General features: G+C 43.9%; 1 protein-coding gene across 2 annotated transcripts; it reads right to left on the reverse strand.

Annotated features, from left to right (window-relative positions):
* Positions 1-733: 733 nt before the first annotated feature.
* SEC13 (SEC13 homolog, nuclear pore and COPII component) lies at positions 734-19,245 on the reverse strand. Of its 2 annotated transcripts, none has more exons than XM_020981019.2 (9): positions 19,121-19,245; positions 16,255-16,299; positions 14,701-14,816; positions 11,986-12,137; positions 11,567-11,700; positions 9,651-9,784; positions 8,734-8,857; positions 7,613-7,759; positions 734-1,262 (listed from the first exon to the last, which is right to left on the reverse strand). In XM_020981019.2, the coding sequence occupies exons 1-9, from the start codon at positions 19,121-19,123 to the stop codon at positions 1,152-1,154; spliced, it is 966 nt and encodes a 321-aa protein (XP_020836678.1). In that variant the 5' UTR covers positions 19,124-19,245; the 3' UTR covers positions 734-1,151. The 2 variants fall into 2 exon arrangements, with proteins under 2 accessions (XP_020836678.1, XP_020836677.1); XM_020981018.2 differs by lacking the exon at positions 734-1,262 and adding an exon at positions 4,136-5,588.
* Between the last annotated feature and the right edge of the window lie 219 nt (positions 19,246-19,464).

A 19,464-nucleotide genomic window follows, 5' to 3' on the forward strand; every position in this document is an offset into this window, starting at 1 on the left:
AAGACCTGCCTTAGAGTCAGAAGTACTGGGTTCTAGTCAATCTCTGTCACTTATTAGCCATGTGACCATGGGCAAGTCACTAAGCCTCAGTTTCCTTATCTGTAAAATGGAGATAATTATTTGCAAAAGCTCATTGAGGGAAATTACATTGAACTTACAACACATTTGATAACTTTAAAGCATTTTGTTAAGTGTGAGTTATTATATGGGTTACGGTCTAATGGCTAGATTATGATGTTACTCAAAGCCAAGGAATGGGTTTTAGCCTCCTGTATCCCACTGAGCACCAAGCAAAGGGCTGGACATTGAATAAGTGGCTCTACCAATACGTGGCTAGCTCACAGCTTTTGACCGACTCTAGGACACAGCAAAGTGGAGTTATCATCCCACGCCCTATGCTTTTGGGGTAAGTGGTGGAGGTGGTGCATCCTCTTGGAGGAGCAAGGGGAGAATGACAATAGATGAAATGTCCTTAAAAAGGCTCCAGAGAGTGACTCTGTCCTCTCCTCTTGGGATCAGGACATTAGGGCAGCACAGTACATGGCAAAGAGCATAGGATTTAAGGATGGGAAGACCTGCTTTTGGATCCTCATGTTTCCTCACCGTGAGACCTCAGGCAAAGCACTTTATCTCCTTGAGCTCAAATTCCTTACCTCTAAAAATAGAAATGAGAATCCCAGAAAAGATGCTGGATGTGGAAGTCTTTTGTAAAATCTACATTGATAACCAAAAGTAAAGAATTATTGACTTTATTCAATTACTTTGAAAACAACCCCACCCCCAACACAAACCCCAAATTCAAGGGGGTACACAAAAGTAGCTGATAAAAAAAATATCTTAAAATGAACAACTCTGAAGACCATTTGTAATAATTTTTCTTGAACTGTAAGTGTTCTGAATCTGTCAAGTTAACTTAGAGACCATACTGAATCATTTTAAGGCAGATGATCAATACTGTGGTGCATCTATTCGTAGGAACACGTAATCTTACTGAATTCGGAATCATCTCATTTCCTTTCCCAGTTTGGGAAAAACCTGTTCATCAGCTGACCCAGATGTAGTAGTTTCAGAGTCCTGGCTGCAGACAGCTGTCCCCTGGCTCCACGGCTAGCTGATTCCTTGGTGGGTCTGCCCTGCTGGCACTAACGTGGTCACTGCTCATTTTGCTGGCCCTCTGTGATAGCAGACACTGAACCTTGACCTTTGTTGACATCACTGATACACATCCACTGTCCATCAACCGATTCCTTCCACAGAGTAACCTGAAAGCAAAAGGTTTCATTATCATAAGGTAAAGAGTTTTAAAAAACCATTCAAAATGCAGCATTGACAGCTCTTTTCGTGGTGGCAAAGAATCGGAAATTGAGAGGATGCCCATCAATTGGGGGATGGCTGAACAAGTTGTGGTATATGAATGTGATGGAATTCTGTTGTGCTATAAGAAATGATGAACAGGCAGACTTCAGAAAAACCTGAAAAGACTTGTATGGTCTGATGCTGACTGAAGTGAGCAGAACCAGGAGAACATTGTATACAGTAACAGCCACATCGTGTGATGACTAATATTGATAGACTTAGCCCTTCTTAGCAATGCAAGGATCTAAGACATCTCCAGAGGCCTTGTGATGGAAAATGTCATCCACATACAAAGAAAGAACCATGAAGTTTGAATGCAGATCGAAGCACACTATTTGCTGTTTTTTTTCCTTCTGTTTGTTTCCTCTTTCTGGTGGTTCCTCCTATTGGTTCTAATTCTTCCTTACAACATCATTAATGTGAAAATATGTTTAATAGGAATGTATATGTATAGCCTATATCAGACTGCGTACCATCTTGGGGGGGGGAGAAATTTAAAACTCAAAAGCTTATGGAAGTGATTGTATTTTTAAAATTTTATTAATTTATTCTGATTTATCAACAATCACTTCCATATGCTTTTGAGTTGAAAATTTTTCTCCCCCTTCTTCCCCCGCACCCTCCCCAAGACAATCTGATATAGGCTTTACATTTACATATGTAAGTGATTGTTGATAAATCAAAATAAATTAATAAAAAAAATGCAGCCTTGAAGATTTTCTTCAGACAAGGTGTATCTCATGTGTATGTAAAAACTCTTTAAGATGCCATGAGGGATACAAGTACAGAAATGGTTCTGTCCAAAGCTCTGCTGAGTACTGAGTGAATGCATTAAACAGGAAGCCGTATACCAAACATGTCATGGAAGGTATCTTATGAGGGGAAGTGGTTGGACCCTCTAGCTGCAGGGCTTCAGATCGGTAATGAGCTGCATGTAATGGCCAATAAGAGGACTCTCTACTGATGACGGCAAGCTTCTCTAAAGGTTCCTCCTCTTTACAGAGGATGCTGCACCACCTGGCATATTACAAAGCTGCTTCAATGAAATAGAGAGTACTTTGAAAGATACAGGTTTAACTATCCACGATGGAAAAAAAAAAGCATATTAGATGATGACATTGCTTAGTCAGCATATAAAATATATATTATATATAATATATAAAAACATAACAATGGCTGACACATAACGCTTTAAAGTTTATAAAGTGAGACACAGTGGCTAGAGTCCTGGGCCTGGAGTCAAGATGTCCCAAGTTCAAATCCAGCCTCAGACACTTGCTAGCTGTGTGATCCTTGGCAAGTCATTAAACCTCTGTCTGCCTCAGTGCCCGGCACACAGTAGGTACAACACAAATGCTTAATCTCTTGCCTTCCCTAGTTTATACACATTATCTCACTTGGTTCTCACAATCCATTTGTGAGGTAGCTACTGCCGACCCCTTAACCATACTGTGAGTTACAGGAGGGTGGAGACTGCCTCATCTCAGCTCTTTACTTCTCTTGGCAACGGGCACGTTAAGGACGTCTGCACAGGGCAGTGGGGAGGGGGTGGGTCCCTCCACTTCCCTCAGTCACAAGACCCGACTCTAGCCCCACCTTGGCCACACACTGGCTGTAGAAGCATTGGCAAGGTCTCTGACTCCTCAGGGCCTTGGGCAACTTTCTACCTCAGGAAAGGGCCCATCTGCTTTGGTGGGAGTTTCCCCATGTTGATGAAGTAATAGGCATGGTTCAGCCTCTCTGCTCTCACCTCAAATCCCTACTCTTCATCTTAGAGGAGGGTTTCAGATGTATAATGAATGACAGAGGGATGTATTGGATTTAGAAAGTGATCCAATGCTCAATTACAAACAGCTCACCGTTGCAAAAGTCCATTTCTTTAAAACAAATACACTTTTGGTAACACTATCTGACCATAAATTGTGGAAAATCACAGCCTCATGTACTTCTAGGGGAGAAAGGCCCTGCGTCCACCTAATCCAACCCACAGTTGTACAGCATGCCTGACCAGTGGTCTTTACTATAAGAGGCAGGCCACTTCTCTTGCCAATAGCTCTAATTGTCAGCAAGTTTTTCCTTCTATCAAACCCATGACAAATAACAGGGGCAAAGAGAGAGGCACAGTGAGTGAGTCTGCGGATGTGAACACAAACACTGTGCTGAAGAACCAATGCCATTCCATCGTCACCTGGATCAAAGGACCCGAGGGATGCCTCTGGCTCTGGCTGGTTCTCTAGTGGAGGATTTTTTTGGAAAACAAGGATAAGCACCACATGGCACAACAAAGTATGAATACAGGGTATGGGATCCATTTGGTGGAGGAAGTAAAGAAAATAAGGAAACTACAGATCTTTCAAAATAACTTAATCCCAAAGAAATGCAACCTAAGGTTTCTGTTCCTTTTTCTACTTAGTGGGAGGGAAGTGCCCTACAGCAGCAGTGTCAAAGAGAAACAGGGGACACGATACCATACAGATGGATCCTCGTGGGCTGCACATTGAGTTGGAAAACCATCTATTCACGATATGTTTTGCTGCATATTTATTTTGTCAAATATTTCCCAATTGCATTTTAATCTGGTTAAGTTCAGGTTGCCATGAAAACTCCTTCTCTTTCAGTTTCTACTTTTCTCATGAAGTTTTTTCTGACCAATTATCTTTCCTTGTTATGAGTTCATAGCATTTATTTCCTGGATCACTTTTCAGGGGAGAGTTTGTTCAGTGCTTTATAGACTGGGATGTTTTGCATCAACAGGCAAGTAAAGGGGGCTAAAAAAAGATGACCATTAAAATAATTTATTTAGCATATCACAGAGTGCTTGGTGATCTCTCTGAGGTAAAGAACGTAAAGCTCAGAAAGGACTTGCACTACACCATCAAGTCCAGGAGTTCTTAACCTTTCCTGCATCATGGATTTCTTTGTTAGAAAAATGTCTTTAAATTCATAAAAATACACAGAAACCAACTATATTGAAATAGTTATCAAAATACTGAAAAAAAAAGTTTATGGAGCTCTTGACTCTAAGTGATAAGGTCCTGTTATTTAACTTTTCACACAAGTATGTCTTGTTTCACTCCAAGAGCTTTGCCCCTAAGCTCCTAGCTCTCTCTCGTTACCATCTGCCATCACTCTGTTCCCCAGGCTCACAAGTGCTAAGCCCCCTTACTCCTTCCCTTCCCTCACTCTCCCATTTCTCATCAGTTGCCAAGTTTTGTGGATACTGCCTCTAAAGCACGTTTCACATCCATGTGCTCTCCAGCCACCTGCTAGCTCAGGCCCTTAGCACATTTCCCCTGGATTATCGCTATCGCCTCCTCCTTTGTTTCTCTTGCCACAACTTTCTGCCCTCCCCCATCCATTCTCCACAGTAGTCAACCTAAAATTCCTACGGCACAGGTCTGATCATGTCATGCACGGAAGCTGCTCCACAGGCTCCCTCTTGTCTCTCAGCCATGAGATGGACTCCTCTGTTAGGCATTTAAAAGCCCCTGTAGCCAGGCTCTCCCCCTCCCCCCCTGCCCCATACAGCTGGGCTGGGCACCTGCTGTTTTCCGGGCTTTTTGTTCAAGTCTCTTCTTCCTCCCTCCCTGGCACCTTCTGGGATCCCTAGCTCCCTGCAAGGCTCAGTTAAAGAGCCTTTCCCGCTTACTCTACTTGTTAATGCTCTTCCTTTAAAGTGACTTTTGAGGTTTTGTATTTACTCACCTGGGGAAATGCTGCTTCTCCTGCCCCCCCCCCCCGCCCCAGCCGCAGGTTCTGTCAACTTTTTGTCTGTTTCCTCAGCTCAAATCTGTGTACACAGTAGTACCTGATACATGCTTGCTGAATGTAATCAAGCACATGCAGGAACACATGCACAGGGAAGGAAGCAGAACCAAGAAAACAATGTTTCACAATGATGTCTTCCTGAAACCTAGAGTGTGTGTTCTCCCAGCCCTCCTCCTACTTAGTAATCCTATCCTGTACCTGTTTCCATCTTTGTGTCCCCAGGGACAATGTCTAATACACAGAAGTGGCTTAATAACTGCTTGTATGACTCCGTGAAGTGACTCGCAAAGGCTGTCCACAAAGGTCTGTCCATCTCTAGCCCTCAGCCTTGGGGTGTCTGCAGACCAGCTCAATCTGTACCAGGCGGCATGAAAGATGGACTGGAGCCGGGGAGAGAAGGGAGCCAGGGAGGCTCTTGAGGAGGCAACAGCAGTTGTGCAGGCTTGTGGTGCTGAAAGCCTGTTCTAGGGAAGGGAGGGGAGGGGAGGGGAGAGACACGTCAACTGTCTGATACAGAACTAGTGAGAACCACGAGAGAAGAGAAGGACTGATAACAACCGGGGCCTGACCACTGGGAGCACCTGTGTCCAGAACAAAGAAGCAGAGATAATGAGCCAAGAGATCCTCATGGTGGAGATGGATGGTGAGAGCTCAGGAGAGAAGCCAGGGCTGCCCAGGCGTAGGATCATTTGCTGGCCACGAGAGCTGATATGATCGCCAGGGAGAGACTATGCACGAAGCCCTGTACTAAGTACCAGGGACACAAGCACAAGCCATCAAGCCTCTCCCCACTCTTTGTGGAGCTCACTCGGGGGCTGGAAAGTGACAAGAGAGAAAGAAAGAGGCCAAGGACAGAGTGTGAAGACATACCTACCTTGTAAAAAGAAAAGGACCAAGTGTGAGAGGCAGGAGGACAGCCAGGGGAGGGTGGTGTTTATAAAGCCCCAGGTAGAGAGGCCATCCACAGGAGGGCATGGTCAGCAGTGCCAAATGCTACAGAGGTCCAGGACGGCAAGGATTTCAAGGATGCAGATTTTTTAAAATAACTTTTTCCCAACAAAACTTATTTTAAAAGATCACTTGGTTTTTAAGATGAATGTTCCTATATTTCCGTAACAGCTAGTTTCTGTAATAGACGTCACCCTGATTCTGAGGTTTGGCCCAGGTGAAGACCTATTTCTTCCACAAAGCCTGCCCCAATTTTTCTGGCCTGCAGAGACATCATGCTATTCAGATCTAGAGAGGTCCATCAGCAGCACACATGCTAGCACAAAATCATAGCCTCTCTTATGTTAATCTAATTGCTTCATGTATGTATAAGCTTGATGGGCAGGAAGCATGTCACATTGTAGATATAATAACACTTCTGTGTCCCCCCCACCTTGGGTACAAAGGATGTACTCAAGACTTTAATCAATATAAAAATTTGCCTTCTTAGTGTCTGGGAACATTTAAAAAATCTTAAAACTCATTAAAAAAATGCTACCCCCCCTTCTTTCTTTCCTTTTTTTTTTCAAATCATTGTCTTATTTAAAATGAAAACGGGTCATGCATGCCCCCCCCTTCCTACCTTCCCCCTTTCTTGCTCCCAAGCTAGACAGAATGAATAAACAAGCAAACAAACAACAACAACAACAAAAACAAACAAGCCAGACAGAATAAAAAAGCCAAATCTTGATCGGAAGAAGACCAACGCTGCCCTCTAGTGGTCAGAATACAGATCACTCATTCTTGGAGGAGGAAGACATTAATTTCCATTTAGGTTTTTGTTTGTTCAAAATCTTTTTTGAACGCAGATCAGGATGACAAGATGGAAATAGCTGATGCGAGAAGGGCTGTAGGAAGACAGGCAACTATAAAACATTATTAGTGGAGCCGTGCTTTGGTCTAATCATTCTGGAAAATAATTCAGGATAATGCAAGAAAAGTGTCTAAATTGTTCAGACCTCAAAGACAGAAAGGCCTCATATATACCTAAATACTCACTGTGGCAGTTTTTTTTTTGTGGCAGCAAAAAAACAAAACAAAAAACCCCCTAGAAACAAAGTGGGTGCTCACTGATTACACGGTTGCACTGGTAAGAGGTATAATGGAATATTATTGAGACAGAAGAAATGGCAAATGTGCAGAATTCAGAGAACTACGGGAAAGCTTATACGAACTGAGACAGAATGAGTTAAGCAGAAAAGGGAGAACAATATACATTGTGACAATACTCAAAGAAAACCAGACTCTGGGTAGGTGTAATGACCAATCTTCGACCTCTCTCCTTCCATGGGGGCTAGTTGTGGGTGTTGGCAGGAGATGACACTGGGTGCAGAATGCTGAATATTTATGTGTGTGTGTGGGATTGTGAAATGACTGTGATGTGAAAACAAAAGGCATCAATAACTTTATTCTGAAAGAATATCTGATGTCTCCTTATCCCCCAATTGTGAGGCTTTTCACTCCAAGAACTGAAGGGTTTCAAATGAAAGAGAACACTTACTTTGTTGTCTCCTCCTGAAACAGCCAGGATGTTGGCTGTGATAGACCAGCTTACATGCCACACAACATCATTGAACTTATGCAGTAATCTGGGAGACCATGTATTTCCAGAAGCATCATCGCAGGTCCAGATGAACACTCGACCATCCTAGAAAAAAGTGCAGTCAGCAATGGTTCCTTGGGGCTCAGGGGACAGTGGAAACCTTTAGGAGGCCTGTGCTGGGTGTCTGTAGCCCCCCTCATAGTATGACTAGCAAAGGCTTTCCCTGGGGCTACTGCCTCATTTTCCTTAGGAACTTAAATTTAAAAGTACAGGAAACAAAACACAACCTTTTACGTCCACACTCCAAATCAGTTTCACATAATGAAAATGGGAGTTTTCACGCCACCAAATTAGACTTTTTTGCTCTTAGGCTCCAGGCCCAACCTCCCTCCCACTGCCCCAAAGAGAGCTCTCCCTTCAGATGGGGTTACACGAGCTTACTTTCTCCGGTTACCCTATTTTTTCCTTTGTTCTAATGACTCCACTTTTCCTTGGTCCATTCTGCTAACTCTAAGTTTGTACAGACCAAAGACTTGGACAAATCTATCCTCTCATATCTGCTAAATCCCTTCTACTCTCTTTGATAATTTTTCATGAGAATTTCCCCAGCTGACTGAGTTTAACTCTCTAGCATTTATTAGGTGTCTACGACATGCCCTGGGCAGACACCAAGGATACAATGACTAAAGTGAGACGTGTATTTCGTTTCAAACTGAGGACAAGAAGAGAAAGGACAAAAAAGAAGCAACACATTAATTCTACGTTCTCGAGGAAGCACTGACTATGGCTGACCATGTCTCCAGCAGGTGGGCTAACAACCACTGAAGACAGTGCCATTTTCCTGTCTGTCACGCTGCTGCTGGTTTTGTTAACTGCTCGTTTTCCCAGGCAGACTGAAGCCTGCTCTATGTGTCCCTATTGTCTTTGGCCTCCAAAGCTGCACAATTCCTTTCTCTGGTTCACAGTGAGTCTCAGAAGCGGGTCTCACAAAAGATGAGGCCACAGCTTTGTCTGATTATCCTGTTTGTCACCTCAAAGACTAATCACTTGGCCGCCCTTCTTCATATGCTGGGGCTCACCTGGGAGCAGCTGGCAATGGTGCTTGTCGGCAGGCCGATGGAAGGGGCCCACGCAACGTCTCGGACCCAGTCACTGTGGGCTTCCAGCTTCTGATCCTCCTTCCACTGACCATCCTCCTCCTCCCTAAAGAACAGACGGACAAGAAAGGGAGGAAAGCAGCTCATAGCCGGCTGTCTTTTATCAAAGTGAATAATGATGATCCTCAGTACTGGGCTGTTTGGATAATGGGAATGTCCCTTAAACCAATACACCACAAATCGAATTCTGAGCAACCACTTGGGGGATGGCGAGCTCTTTATTCTTTTGGGCATCAAGGTGGCCCAGTAGATAAGAACACTGGATCCGGATCTCAGGGAGACATAAGTCCAAATCCTGACTCTGATATCCAATGACTGTGTGACTCTGGGCGAGTCATTTGACCTGTATGCCTCAGTTTTGTCATCTGTAAAATGGGGACAGTAAGGCCATCTACCTTCTAGGGTGGCTGTGAGGCTCAAATGAGCTATCACATATAAAGCACTTTGCAATCCTTAAAGAGGTATACAGATTATGTTTTTATTATTTAGGTTTTTTTTCCTCTCAGTCTGTTGAAATCTACTTAATATGACCAACAGTATCCTGTAAAAAGGTTGCCTCTAAGGACAGTTCACTTGCCCCCATGTATTCTGAGGGTGGGACTCCAGCTGAACAATAAAGGGCTATTACCAAACGTGCACGATGACGTAGAGAGATCAGTTTCAGAACTCCCTGACACAGCAGAGGCTTTGAGGGAAGATATTCTGGAGACACAATGAAGAGGCAAAGGAACCAGCCTTATTCAACGTGAGTTGGCAACGCTAGCTGGTATCTGGGGGAGCAGCAAGGACTCTGTGTCTAAGACAACTAAAGGCCCACGTGCCCCGGAGGGCCCACCTACTTCCACAGCTTGACCAGGTTGTCACAGCCGCCTGAGGCAAACTTCTTGATGTAGTTTGGCTTCTGTCCAGACGGCTGGTCTACCAGGCTCCCAGGTATGACGGCAGGAGCCCAACTCACAGCATTGCAGCCAATCTGAACAGAGAAGGAAACAAGATGCTACTTGGCTTTCTACCCCACAGATTAACAGGACAGGTTCACTTGCAAGGAAGATGTGGGGCACAGGCTTTCCTGAAGTTCCACAAGCCAGTTATACGAGGTCATCCAACACAATGAACGTTTATTTAGTGCCTATTACTGTGCAAGGCACTATGGTGGGGGCTCCAGACATAAAGACAAAAATAAGAACCGGCCCCACCCCCAGCTAGCTTATACACTACACCTCAACATAGTGGCTGAGGGAGGACAGAGCACAAACAACGAGGGGGATCAGGAAAGGCTTCCTGTAGGAGGTGGCACCTGAGTTAAGTCTGGAGTTAAGCTAGGGATTCTAAAGGCGTGGAGAGGGAATCAAAGCATAGGGAAAATTTATCCTGGGCTCTCTAGAATTTTCTAAATGGACTACTCAGGAGAGAAGAAATGGCTGAGCCCTGATAGCAAGACTCCCAGGGCTCTTTTACATAACATGCAAGGCTTGAAGCAGATTTAGGAATCTGCAAAGAAACTGTCTAGGCTTTTAGCCACCTGCTTTAAGATTTCGGCTGAGCTGGTGTTAGTTGTATTTGGGGTATTGAAAATCTGGAACTGACACGTTCCATTCTCTTTGTCTTTCACTAGCTTTATGGCCTATTACTCTCTGGACAGTGATCAAAGGTCACGAACAGGCAGTTTTCAACTCAACAACCTTACGAAAGACTGCATCAAATCAACAATTTAAAGAGAAATGAGAATGAGAACAACCCTGGGGCTTCACTGCCTTCCCATCTGATTGGCAAAGATGACAAAGATCAGAATGCTAAGATTTGGTGAGGCTGTGGAAAGACAGGTCGCACTGTAAACTGGTCTAATCATTACGGAAAAAAAATCTGGAATTACACCAAAAAAGTTATTCAAGTGTACATACTCAAGTATGTTGGCACTTTCTTACCAGGACCACACATCTATTCCTACAAAGTCAAAGATGGAGGGAGAAGTTTCATCTATACAGAAACAGTTATAGCATCTCTTTTGACTTCAGAAGTCTGATCAATGCAGTGAACTATTGTGACTTCAGATGGTGAAGTATCACTCTTCCTACTTCTTCACAGAAAGATGGTGGCCATGAGTATAGAATGAGGAAAAATTTCCAAATGTGGCCAATGTGTGGATCTGTTTTTCTCAAATGTACATATTTGTTAAAAGGAAAAGTTCTATGAGGGCTGGGGAGAAGGACAGCACAGTCACTGAGGTATATAAAAAACCATTAATAAAACATATAAAAAGAAAAAAAACTGTTCCCCTGCTTGCTTGCTTTAGTTTTAATGCTCTGGAGTAGAGGGAAACGAATTCCCCAAGATCGTCATGGCCAAATTGAAAATTGCCAGCCTATGGCAGTGCTTCAAAGATGCCCCATGGATGAGTAGCTACTGCCACATCCCCGCCCCTGCCACTTGGGAGAGCGGTGTTAACTAATCTTCACGACCCAGGCCAAGTCAGCACCATATGCCACCCAGCCTATAACGGGTACTATGCCTCTCCGCCTCCTCCAGCATGCAAGAATGACAAATTTTTATCAAGTTGGCACCTGATACCCTCAGTCTCCTAGATAAGCTCAGTGTGAAAATGACATCTCTTTCGGCCGAGGACAAGGCTGACCTTGGGTTAAGTCAATTATTTCTCTAGGACCTGGGGTGCCCCCTGCTAGTCTGGAGGGGGCAAGAACCGCAAACTGCTTGAAACTGCCTGTGATGAAACCACTGCCCGATGTACAGGACTTACAGTGTGGGCGTTGTTGATCTTCTTCACTTCCCACTGCCCCTCGCCGCCATAGCTTAGCAGGGAGATGGCCCCGTCAGAGCTGCCACAGGCAAGAAGAAACCCATAGTCATGGGGGGCCCAGCACACTGAGTTCACTGTTGGAAAAACATCGATAGAGAGGAATGAAGAGTGTCCCACGAAGGAGAGAGAAGCAGGGAGGGTTCACTCTAGGCATTAGGAGGAGCTGACGAATGGGAAGTTTTTCTAGCAATGGGACAGACTTGAGAGAAGGCAACCAAATGCCAGTGAGAGGGAGGCATGTGAGTAAAAAGAGAGAAAATCAAGATGAGGGGCTGGAGGAAGAGCAATGTTTCAGACATACGAACGTCACATAATGACACACTTCTTGATGCATATTTTCTCATCAGACCATGTCATACCTGAAGAGTCATGTCCCGTGTACTCATATGTTTTTTCCCATGTGCCATTTTCTTCTTTCCAGATGATGACTTTCCGGTCATAGGAGCAGGAGGCTAAGATGTTTCCATACATAGGATGAGCCCAGGCCACTTGCCACACGGGGCCTTCATGACTATAAGAAAGCCCAAAGATTTATAAACTGCCAAATAAGGGTTTGGGAAGGCGTCTCACAAACAGACAGATTAAAAAATGGCTTGCCAAGGTGCACAGTACAGCAGGAAAGAACACTGCATCGGGACCACAGTTTCAAGGCTGAAAAAGACCTCAGTAGTGGTCTAGTCCAACCCCTTCACTTTACCGATGAGGAACCTAAGGCCTGATGAGGTTCATTCAGCCCCCGCCCAAGGTGACCAAAAAGCTGGGCTCTGAATCGAGGTGCTGCCATTTGGAACACAGGCAGCAGGGAAGCCCTTCTGCTCGCAGAGACTTAGTTTCCTAACCTGTAATATGGGAGTGGGCCCAGGGTAGATCAGACTAGCCAGTTCTATTCTATAGCTCTATTATTGGCTGAGACAACAGCTAAGGACAAAACTGTACAGGTAATGACAGAAACAATGGCTTTTCCCAAAATGTCCATTGCTAGGTAGAATCATGGCATTCAGAGCTAGAAGGGGCTCTAGGGATAATCTTGCCCATGGCTTTTGACCTATGGATTCAGATGCGAATCGAGTGTTATTTGTTATTAGCTCCAACAAAACAAACATTATGGATAATGAGTTTTTCAGATATATGTAGATGCCATTATAATTAATAAAATAGGAATTAATTTTAAAGTATTACCAAATTAATAGAAGCCTCACTGAACACTAACAGTATAACTTTCATATAAGGGGGTGCAACATTTTTTAAAGTTATAAATGGGTAAAGGGCAAGGAGCAAGGGACTGAGAATCAGAGGCCCTGGATCCTCTCCTGACCTCAGTTTTCCTCATCTATAAAATGGGAGGGGGTTTGGCTTAGACGACCTTTGAGTTCTAAATCTATGATCTTATGTGTCTGCTTAAAAGAGGCTAGGAACAACTGATCTAGTCCATTCCATTTAATTTACAGATGAGGAGACAGAAGCCCCAAAATATGCTGACTTGCTCAAGATCTCACACAGGTATTAAGGGGTAGAGATGGGACTAAAATCCATGTTTCTTGCTTCCCAGTAGACAGCAGTACAACAGAGCAGTCACACCATTCTCCTAGAATCCCAGGTTTGTAACTTGTATCATCTATGATTCTTTCTCTCCGTTATTCCTTCTCCCCACATATCTAACTGGTTGCAACATCTTGTCCGCTATATTCCATACCTCTCCTATCCATCCCCTTTTCTCCACCCTAATAAGGCTCTCATCACTTCTTACCTGGCCCATAATAATAACAATCTCCCAACTGGCGTCTGTTTTTAGTCTCTCTTCTCCAACTCATCCTATACACAGCTGGCAAAATCATACTCCTGAGGTCTGACCATGCTACTCACTTATTTAAAAATCTTCAGTGGCTCTCCATCTTGGATAAAACGTAAAGTCCTGGCCCTGGCATTTAAAGTCTTCCACAATTGGCTCCAACAGATGGCAGCCTTTTTTCATATTACTTCTCTCCATAGGACAGATGTTCCTGAGCAACTTTCTGTTCACTAAACTTGGCCTTATACCCTGATTCCATGCCACGCCTTTGCACACAAAAGGCTGTCTCTGATGTCTGGGATACAATCTGCCCTCACCTGTGCTCCTTAGAACCCATCCTTTCCTTCCAGCCTCATTCCAGGTATCTTCTCTGTGAAGCCTTCTCCACCCCTCCTGCTTGTTAGCGCTCTCTCCCTCTTCTGTCTTGTCTTTACTTATCAGTATATATGTTGTGTCTAAAGCCCTCTTGGGCAGACTTTCATTTCTGTCTTTGTACATGTCTTATTGAGCTGGACTGCCACAATGTCTCCTGGGCTCCACTGCTTTGGCCCAAAGAGAGGCTAACTTCATCATCGTCAGTCTCTATTTTCTCCTGTACCAGACAGTTTCAAATCCCAAGCAGCTGTTCTCCCTTTGGTTTACTGGGCTAATAGCTTGACCTGAGCCACAGTAAAAGAACTGATAATTAAACTATGACTAGATTTATTTCTACTACCTTTGATGTTCCTATTGGTGCTGAACTGAATATGGAAGAATTACTGTTGACGCTTTTCTAAGTACAGGTATAAATATCAACTCAATGTAGGGAAGAGTAGAGAATTTACAAGATCTGGTCCTAGCAATCTATTGACGGTACTTCTTTGTTTTGCTTGTATTTTTGAAAAATCACGAACTTAGCATTTCAGTTACAATTCTGGAAACCAAGAACCCTCCTGTTTCCCCTCTTCAACTGTCTGAAGGCACATTATCTAATCTCTTTGTGCCTCATTTACCCCAATTGATTAACTCCTGCTTTAGGAATCAGGGATTATGGATATTATTCCAAGGAAGCTGTTTCCTTTAAAGAGTTTCAGCCAATGCTGGAATCACTTTGGGCAAAACAAGGCTTTTAATAGCAGAGATATGCTCTATAGGATAATGGCCTCCTCTCCATCCTCTCTGATAAACACATAAGATTCTGATCAAGTCTAGATTGTTATTTCATTTTCCAAAGTCTATTATATAAGATCCGAGCAGCAAAATCTTTTTGTCCCCCCAGAATTTTCTCAGTGTTCGACATACTCACCCCCTCAGGTCAGCAATGAGAATTTGACCCCCATTCCGCACATCAAAGATTTTGACAGATCTATCTGATGAGCAGGTGGCCAAGCGGGTGCCATAATAGTCCATCTGGGCATCATGCTGAATATGGAACAGAGAAATCAGGAGATCTGTAGACTGTGGAGGCTCACACCCATTGTTACTAAGGCAGAGATTTTAAATTAAAAAAAAAAACCAAAAAACAAAAACACTGCTCCAGCCAATTTAGTCCCAGAGAAATCTGAAGAAAGGAAGTCAGTTTATACTATATGAAAGATTATACATCGTGTTCTCCAATATAAAATGTTCTTTTTAAAGTGAGAAATAAGTTAAAGACACAGCTAGTATTAAATACTTAAAGTCCCTTTACACCTTGTCAACTGAATACATAGATGCATTTTCTTAGTGTGTATCATGACCCCACCACAGGTAAGCTCCTGGAGGGCAGAGATCTTGTCTCATTCACTTCTGTATCACTAGTGTCTATATCTAGCATACAAGGCATAAATTCGAAATGCATAATAAAAGGTTAATGAATCTGAAAGGCAGGCTAGAACCGTTCTTTTATTTCTTCTTCCCACAGTCTTAACCACTCAAAAGCTTTTGTTGTTCCTTTCCCATAAAATATTTCAGACACCTTTACCACATATACTGGCTACGCTGTTGACCATAGGAATTTCAAGCAACTCTCTGCTTCCTGTAATAACTAGGTTTATTAGACTAATTGAGCTTATTTATTTTATACTAACATACAGCCCCATTTACTTTCCAATTTCCTATCAAAGCCGGACCATAGGAAGTTACTAAACTATTCAAGGAAAGTATTTGGATTCTTCTGCAGGAGATAAAGGCCCAACCCTTTACTTCCCTCAGGTTCTGGCCAAATCTAGATCTCTAAGTCTTAGGACTGTATTTTCTCTTTTCTAACAGTTGCATTACAGCCTTTGTAGACCCTGAATAGGTAGCATCACAGCCAACAAAACAACCGAGGATGTGAAATACTTTCAGCAGAAGGTTTAGAAAAAGAAAAGCCAGCTGCCAATTGCTGTGTGGCCCAAAAGAAAAAGCTGCTGAACATGAAGATGGAAAGTAACACCTGCCTCTATACCAGGAGTTCTTTACCTGGGATCTCTAAGCTTTCAACTGTAATTCAGTAAAACTGGTTTCCTTTGTAATCTTGCATATTTCATTTTATGCATTTGAGAGCATTATTTTGAGAAGGGGTCCCTATGCTTCTTTACCAAATTGCTGCCAAAGGGGACCATGACACGAAAAGGGTTAAGGCTTCCTACTCTATGCTGATACGACAGCCTCTCAAACAATGGGAGCATTTCTGAAGAGGACTCTAAGAAAGGCGGGATGTGGTCTTTTAATGGCTAAATACTAGAGTTTGGCGAATTCTCAAAAAAACCCCCCCAAAATCCATTCTGATTCATAAACTAACACATCAAAACTGCAGAATTAAAAATAAAAACTCTGCCATCCCACAGGAATGTCAATTTCAGATTTGCTTTAAGTAATTATTAAATGGAATACTCACAATCATGTCCTCATGGGAGGTATCCACAGTGTTAATGACTGACACCTGAAACCAAAGATTACATTAAATTAATAATGGCAATTATAAAGCAACCTCCTCAGGAATCTGATCCATTATTTCCATCTAATGTTCCTCTATCCTTTCAAAATTTTCTCAACATAAACATCAACAATTATAGTCTATGGTCACTTCCAACATCATTAAGCTTCTGTAGCACTTTCTGTACAAATTGGATTAGACCTCCCTTATTTTCCAATCTTGGGCCACAATCCTCCTGGGGCTGCTACTTAACATACATTTCTGACTGAATGAAGTCATCCATCTAACATTGGTGGCATATCTGTGTGCTAAATAGTTTGTAGAGCAAATCTGGATTATGACGACCATAAGATGTACGGGGATATGATGCTATTGCCATAGTTTTCTGCCTTCGTAAATTCCATCCATTATTCAAGGCCCAACTGAAGACCTTACCCCTTCTAGGCAGCCTTCTCTGGCCACACTCACAGAAAAGGTACTTTGGCCTCCTTTGAATTCCAAGGGCACTTTTTGTCTCTTATAGAGGTTGTGACATCTTGCCTTATGTGTGTGTTAGCCTGTAGCTGTCAGCATTCTCCTCATTTTGTAATTACTTTGTGTTTTATATTTGCCTACCTACATGCATGCTGTTTCCCCTTCCCTTCAAAAGAAGGTATGTTCCAAGGGGGCAGCAACTTTTTTCCTTTTTGTCTTTTTATCTTTAGTTCAGAAAAATACCAGGCCACAGCAAGTTCTTAATAAATGCTTCCTGAATTGAATGGGATTTTGCACTTGCCTACAAATTCTTTGCGGGCAGGGACTGCATTTTGTAACCACAAAGTATTATGTATATAGCAATTATTGCTAATAATTGACTACCAATACGAATACCTGAAGCAATGAAGTATACTAAAATTATATGAAAAGAGCAAAATTATATATTTAGGTGTGATATGGATATTTCTTATAACTTCATCCAGAAAAACATTTAGTATTCTTTATTCGAGAACAGCGAAGGCAGGGAGTGGATACAGGGGTAGGATATAAGCAAAGTCTATTATAGCACCAAGTAGCTGAATGGAGTGAATATATTTTTACCAAATTAAAAAAAAATCAGAACTAGGGACCACTATGGAACAAATAAAATAGATATTCTACATGATGAATTGTCTTGGCTCTGGGCTTTCTCTTCTGGCTATTCCTCCATGTGGGAATGCTCTCCTTCCTCTGCTTTTACTACTGACCTTCCTGGCTTGCTTTAAGTCCCAACTAAAATTCCTTCTCCAAACCTCTCCTAATTCTAGTGCCTCCCCTCTGTTAATTATTTCTTATTTATTCTGTATATGGTTTGCTGTTTGCAGGTTGTCTCCCCCATTAGACTGAATTACTTGAAGGCAAGGTACATACATCTTTTGCCTCGTTGTATCCCCAGCACTTAGCATAGTACCTTGTACAAAGAAGGCACTTAATAAATGTTTATTGATTGATTATCAAAATAGTTGTAAAGGAAAAAAATACAATTTGAAATGTAGCTACATTAATGGAAGACTCACAATGAGTTATTAAGGTTAAATTATGGATGCTCACACTTTATTCTCAACCTTTGTAGCATAATTGAATGAAGAGAGAACAAGGACCACCTTCCCACTAAAAGTAAGAGCAGGAAACCAACCTCAGAGGTAAAACATTCGTCGGGATGAATTGTGGCTTGGTATCAGCATAGCAATTTGCACACAGAGTCTAAAAGACGATTTGCTTCCTAGCTCAATCACTTGTCTGGACTTTGATAAACACCCCGGGGCAGGGTTTACTCATAAAAGATGGAGCCTAAGCAATGAACTTAAGACTTAAAGAAGAGAATCATAGATTAGAGCTACAGGTGACTTTAGAGACCAGGCTGGACTGCTCAGAATCACACCCCAAGTTAAGCCTCAACCAGAACCCAGGCTTCCGGACTGCAAGTTCAACGTTATTTTCGGGGCACTATATGCCTCTATTTTCCACTATAAATGATTTTTCCCTTATCACCTATGGTGCTTCAACTTGGGCTCCGGACAGGGCGTCCCAAAAATCTCGGTGTTGTTTTAAGTTATTAAAGCTTTAGGTTGCACTAGGACTTTCGGGACATCCTGTCTAATTCATATTCACTGAACCTTAAACCGTATATGAACCCTCCCCTTAAGTGCTCAGACTGCTCCCATAGAAGAAGCTCCGGACTTAGTTTCTGGGCTAAAAGCTCCATTGTCGCATTGCCTATCGGCGGCCTATCGTGGTTTCTCTCCCCCTCCCCAGAAATCTCGGGGCACGTTTTTGCCTCTCCTGGACTGTTGACACGTTTGCTCCCTCCCCAGGATGGCCTCAAGCCTTCTGAGGACCCGAACTGGGGTGTTTTCTTCGGGTCTTCGCAGCCCCAAAGCCCGGTCCACAGTAAGTGCTTCACGGAGGAATGAATAGCCACGTCTCTGCCCCACCCGGGGCAGGCCCCGGCGCCTTATCTCGTCCAGACCCCTCGGTTTACACCGGAACAAGCAAGGGTCAGGGGACTGTAGCCCGGCTGGACCCGAGCAGAGGCCGCCGCCCCGGGAGGGGGGCACGGTTACTAGTCGCTCCCGTTCTCGGACGGGGGCAGGAGCCAGGTCGGCTGGGCCTGTCGCCCCACCGGCTCCGGGCAGGGCCAGCGGGTCTCCTCACACTCCGGCGGGGCGTCCGGCCCCCTGTCCCGGGGGGTGGGGTGAGGGAAGCAGCGGCCTGCGGACCCGTCCTCTGCCTCCCGCCCCTCCACCCGCTCCCCACCCCGGGTCCGCGCTGGGGGCTCCACAGCTGGACTCGCAGAGCAGAGGGCTCTTACCATGGCGGCGGCGGCGGCGGCGGCGGTTCTCGGGCTCGGACGTGGCAGCTCCTCCCGCGGCGGCGACGGAGGCACCCAGGACGGGTCACTTCCGGTGCCTCTGTCAGAGCGCAGAGGCAGATCCGAGCTTGTCCACCACAGAGAAGCTTCCGGAGGGGAAACGCAGCCATCGTACAAAGGTTCCGAGGCATCTTAAGTCGGCGCACCCCCCCCCCCCCCCCCCCGCAAAAACTTTGACACGTGCCCCGGGGCTGGAGCATCTTGACTCGTCTCTATCTTATGGGATAATAGACTTAGAGCCGAGGAGTGCACCTTAGATAGAGGTCATGGAATCATGGACTTAG

This window comes from Phascolarctos cinereus, unplaced genomic scaffold (assembly GCF_003287225.1).
Source record: "Phascolarctos cinereus isolate Bilbo 61053 unplaced genomic scaffold, phaCin_HiC Scaffold_4;HRSCAF=312, whole genome shotgun sequence".
NCBI classification, from domain to species: Eukaryota; Metazoa; Chordata; class Mammalia; order Diprotodontia; family Phascolarctidae; genus Phascolarctos; species Phascolarctos cinereus.

Excerpts from the sequence above, each read along its gene's own strand:
- SEC13 (XM_020981018.2), bottom strand. Across the intron at positions 11,701-11,985 it reads CACGGGACATGACTCTTCAG|TGAACTCAGTGTGCTGGGCC; the intron begins GTATGACATGGT and ends TTTTTCCAACAG. Across the intron at positions 9,785-11,566 it reads AGATCAACAACGCCCACACT|ATTGGCTGCAATGCTGTGAG; the intron begins GTAAGTCCTGTA and ends TTCTCTGTTCAG.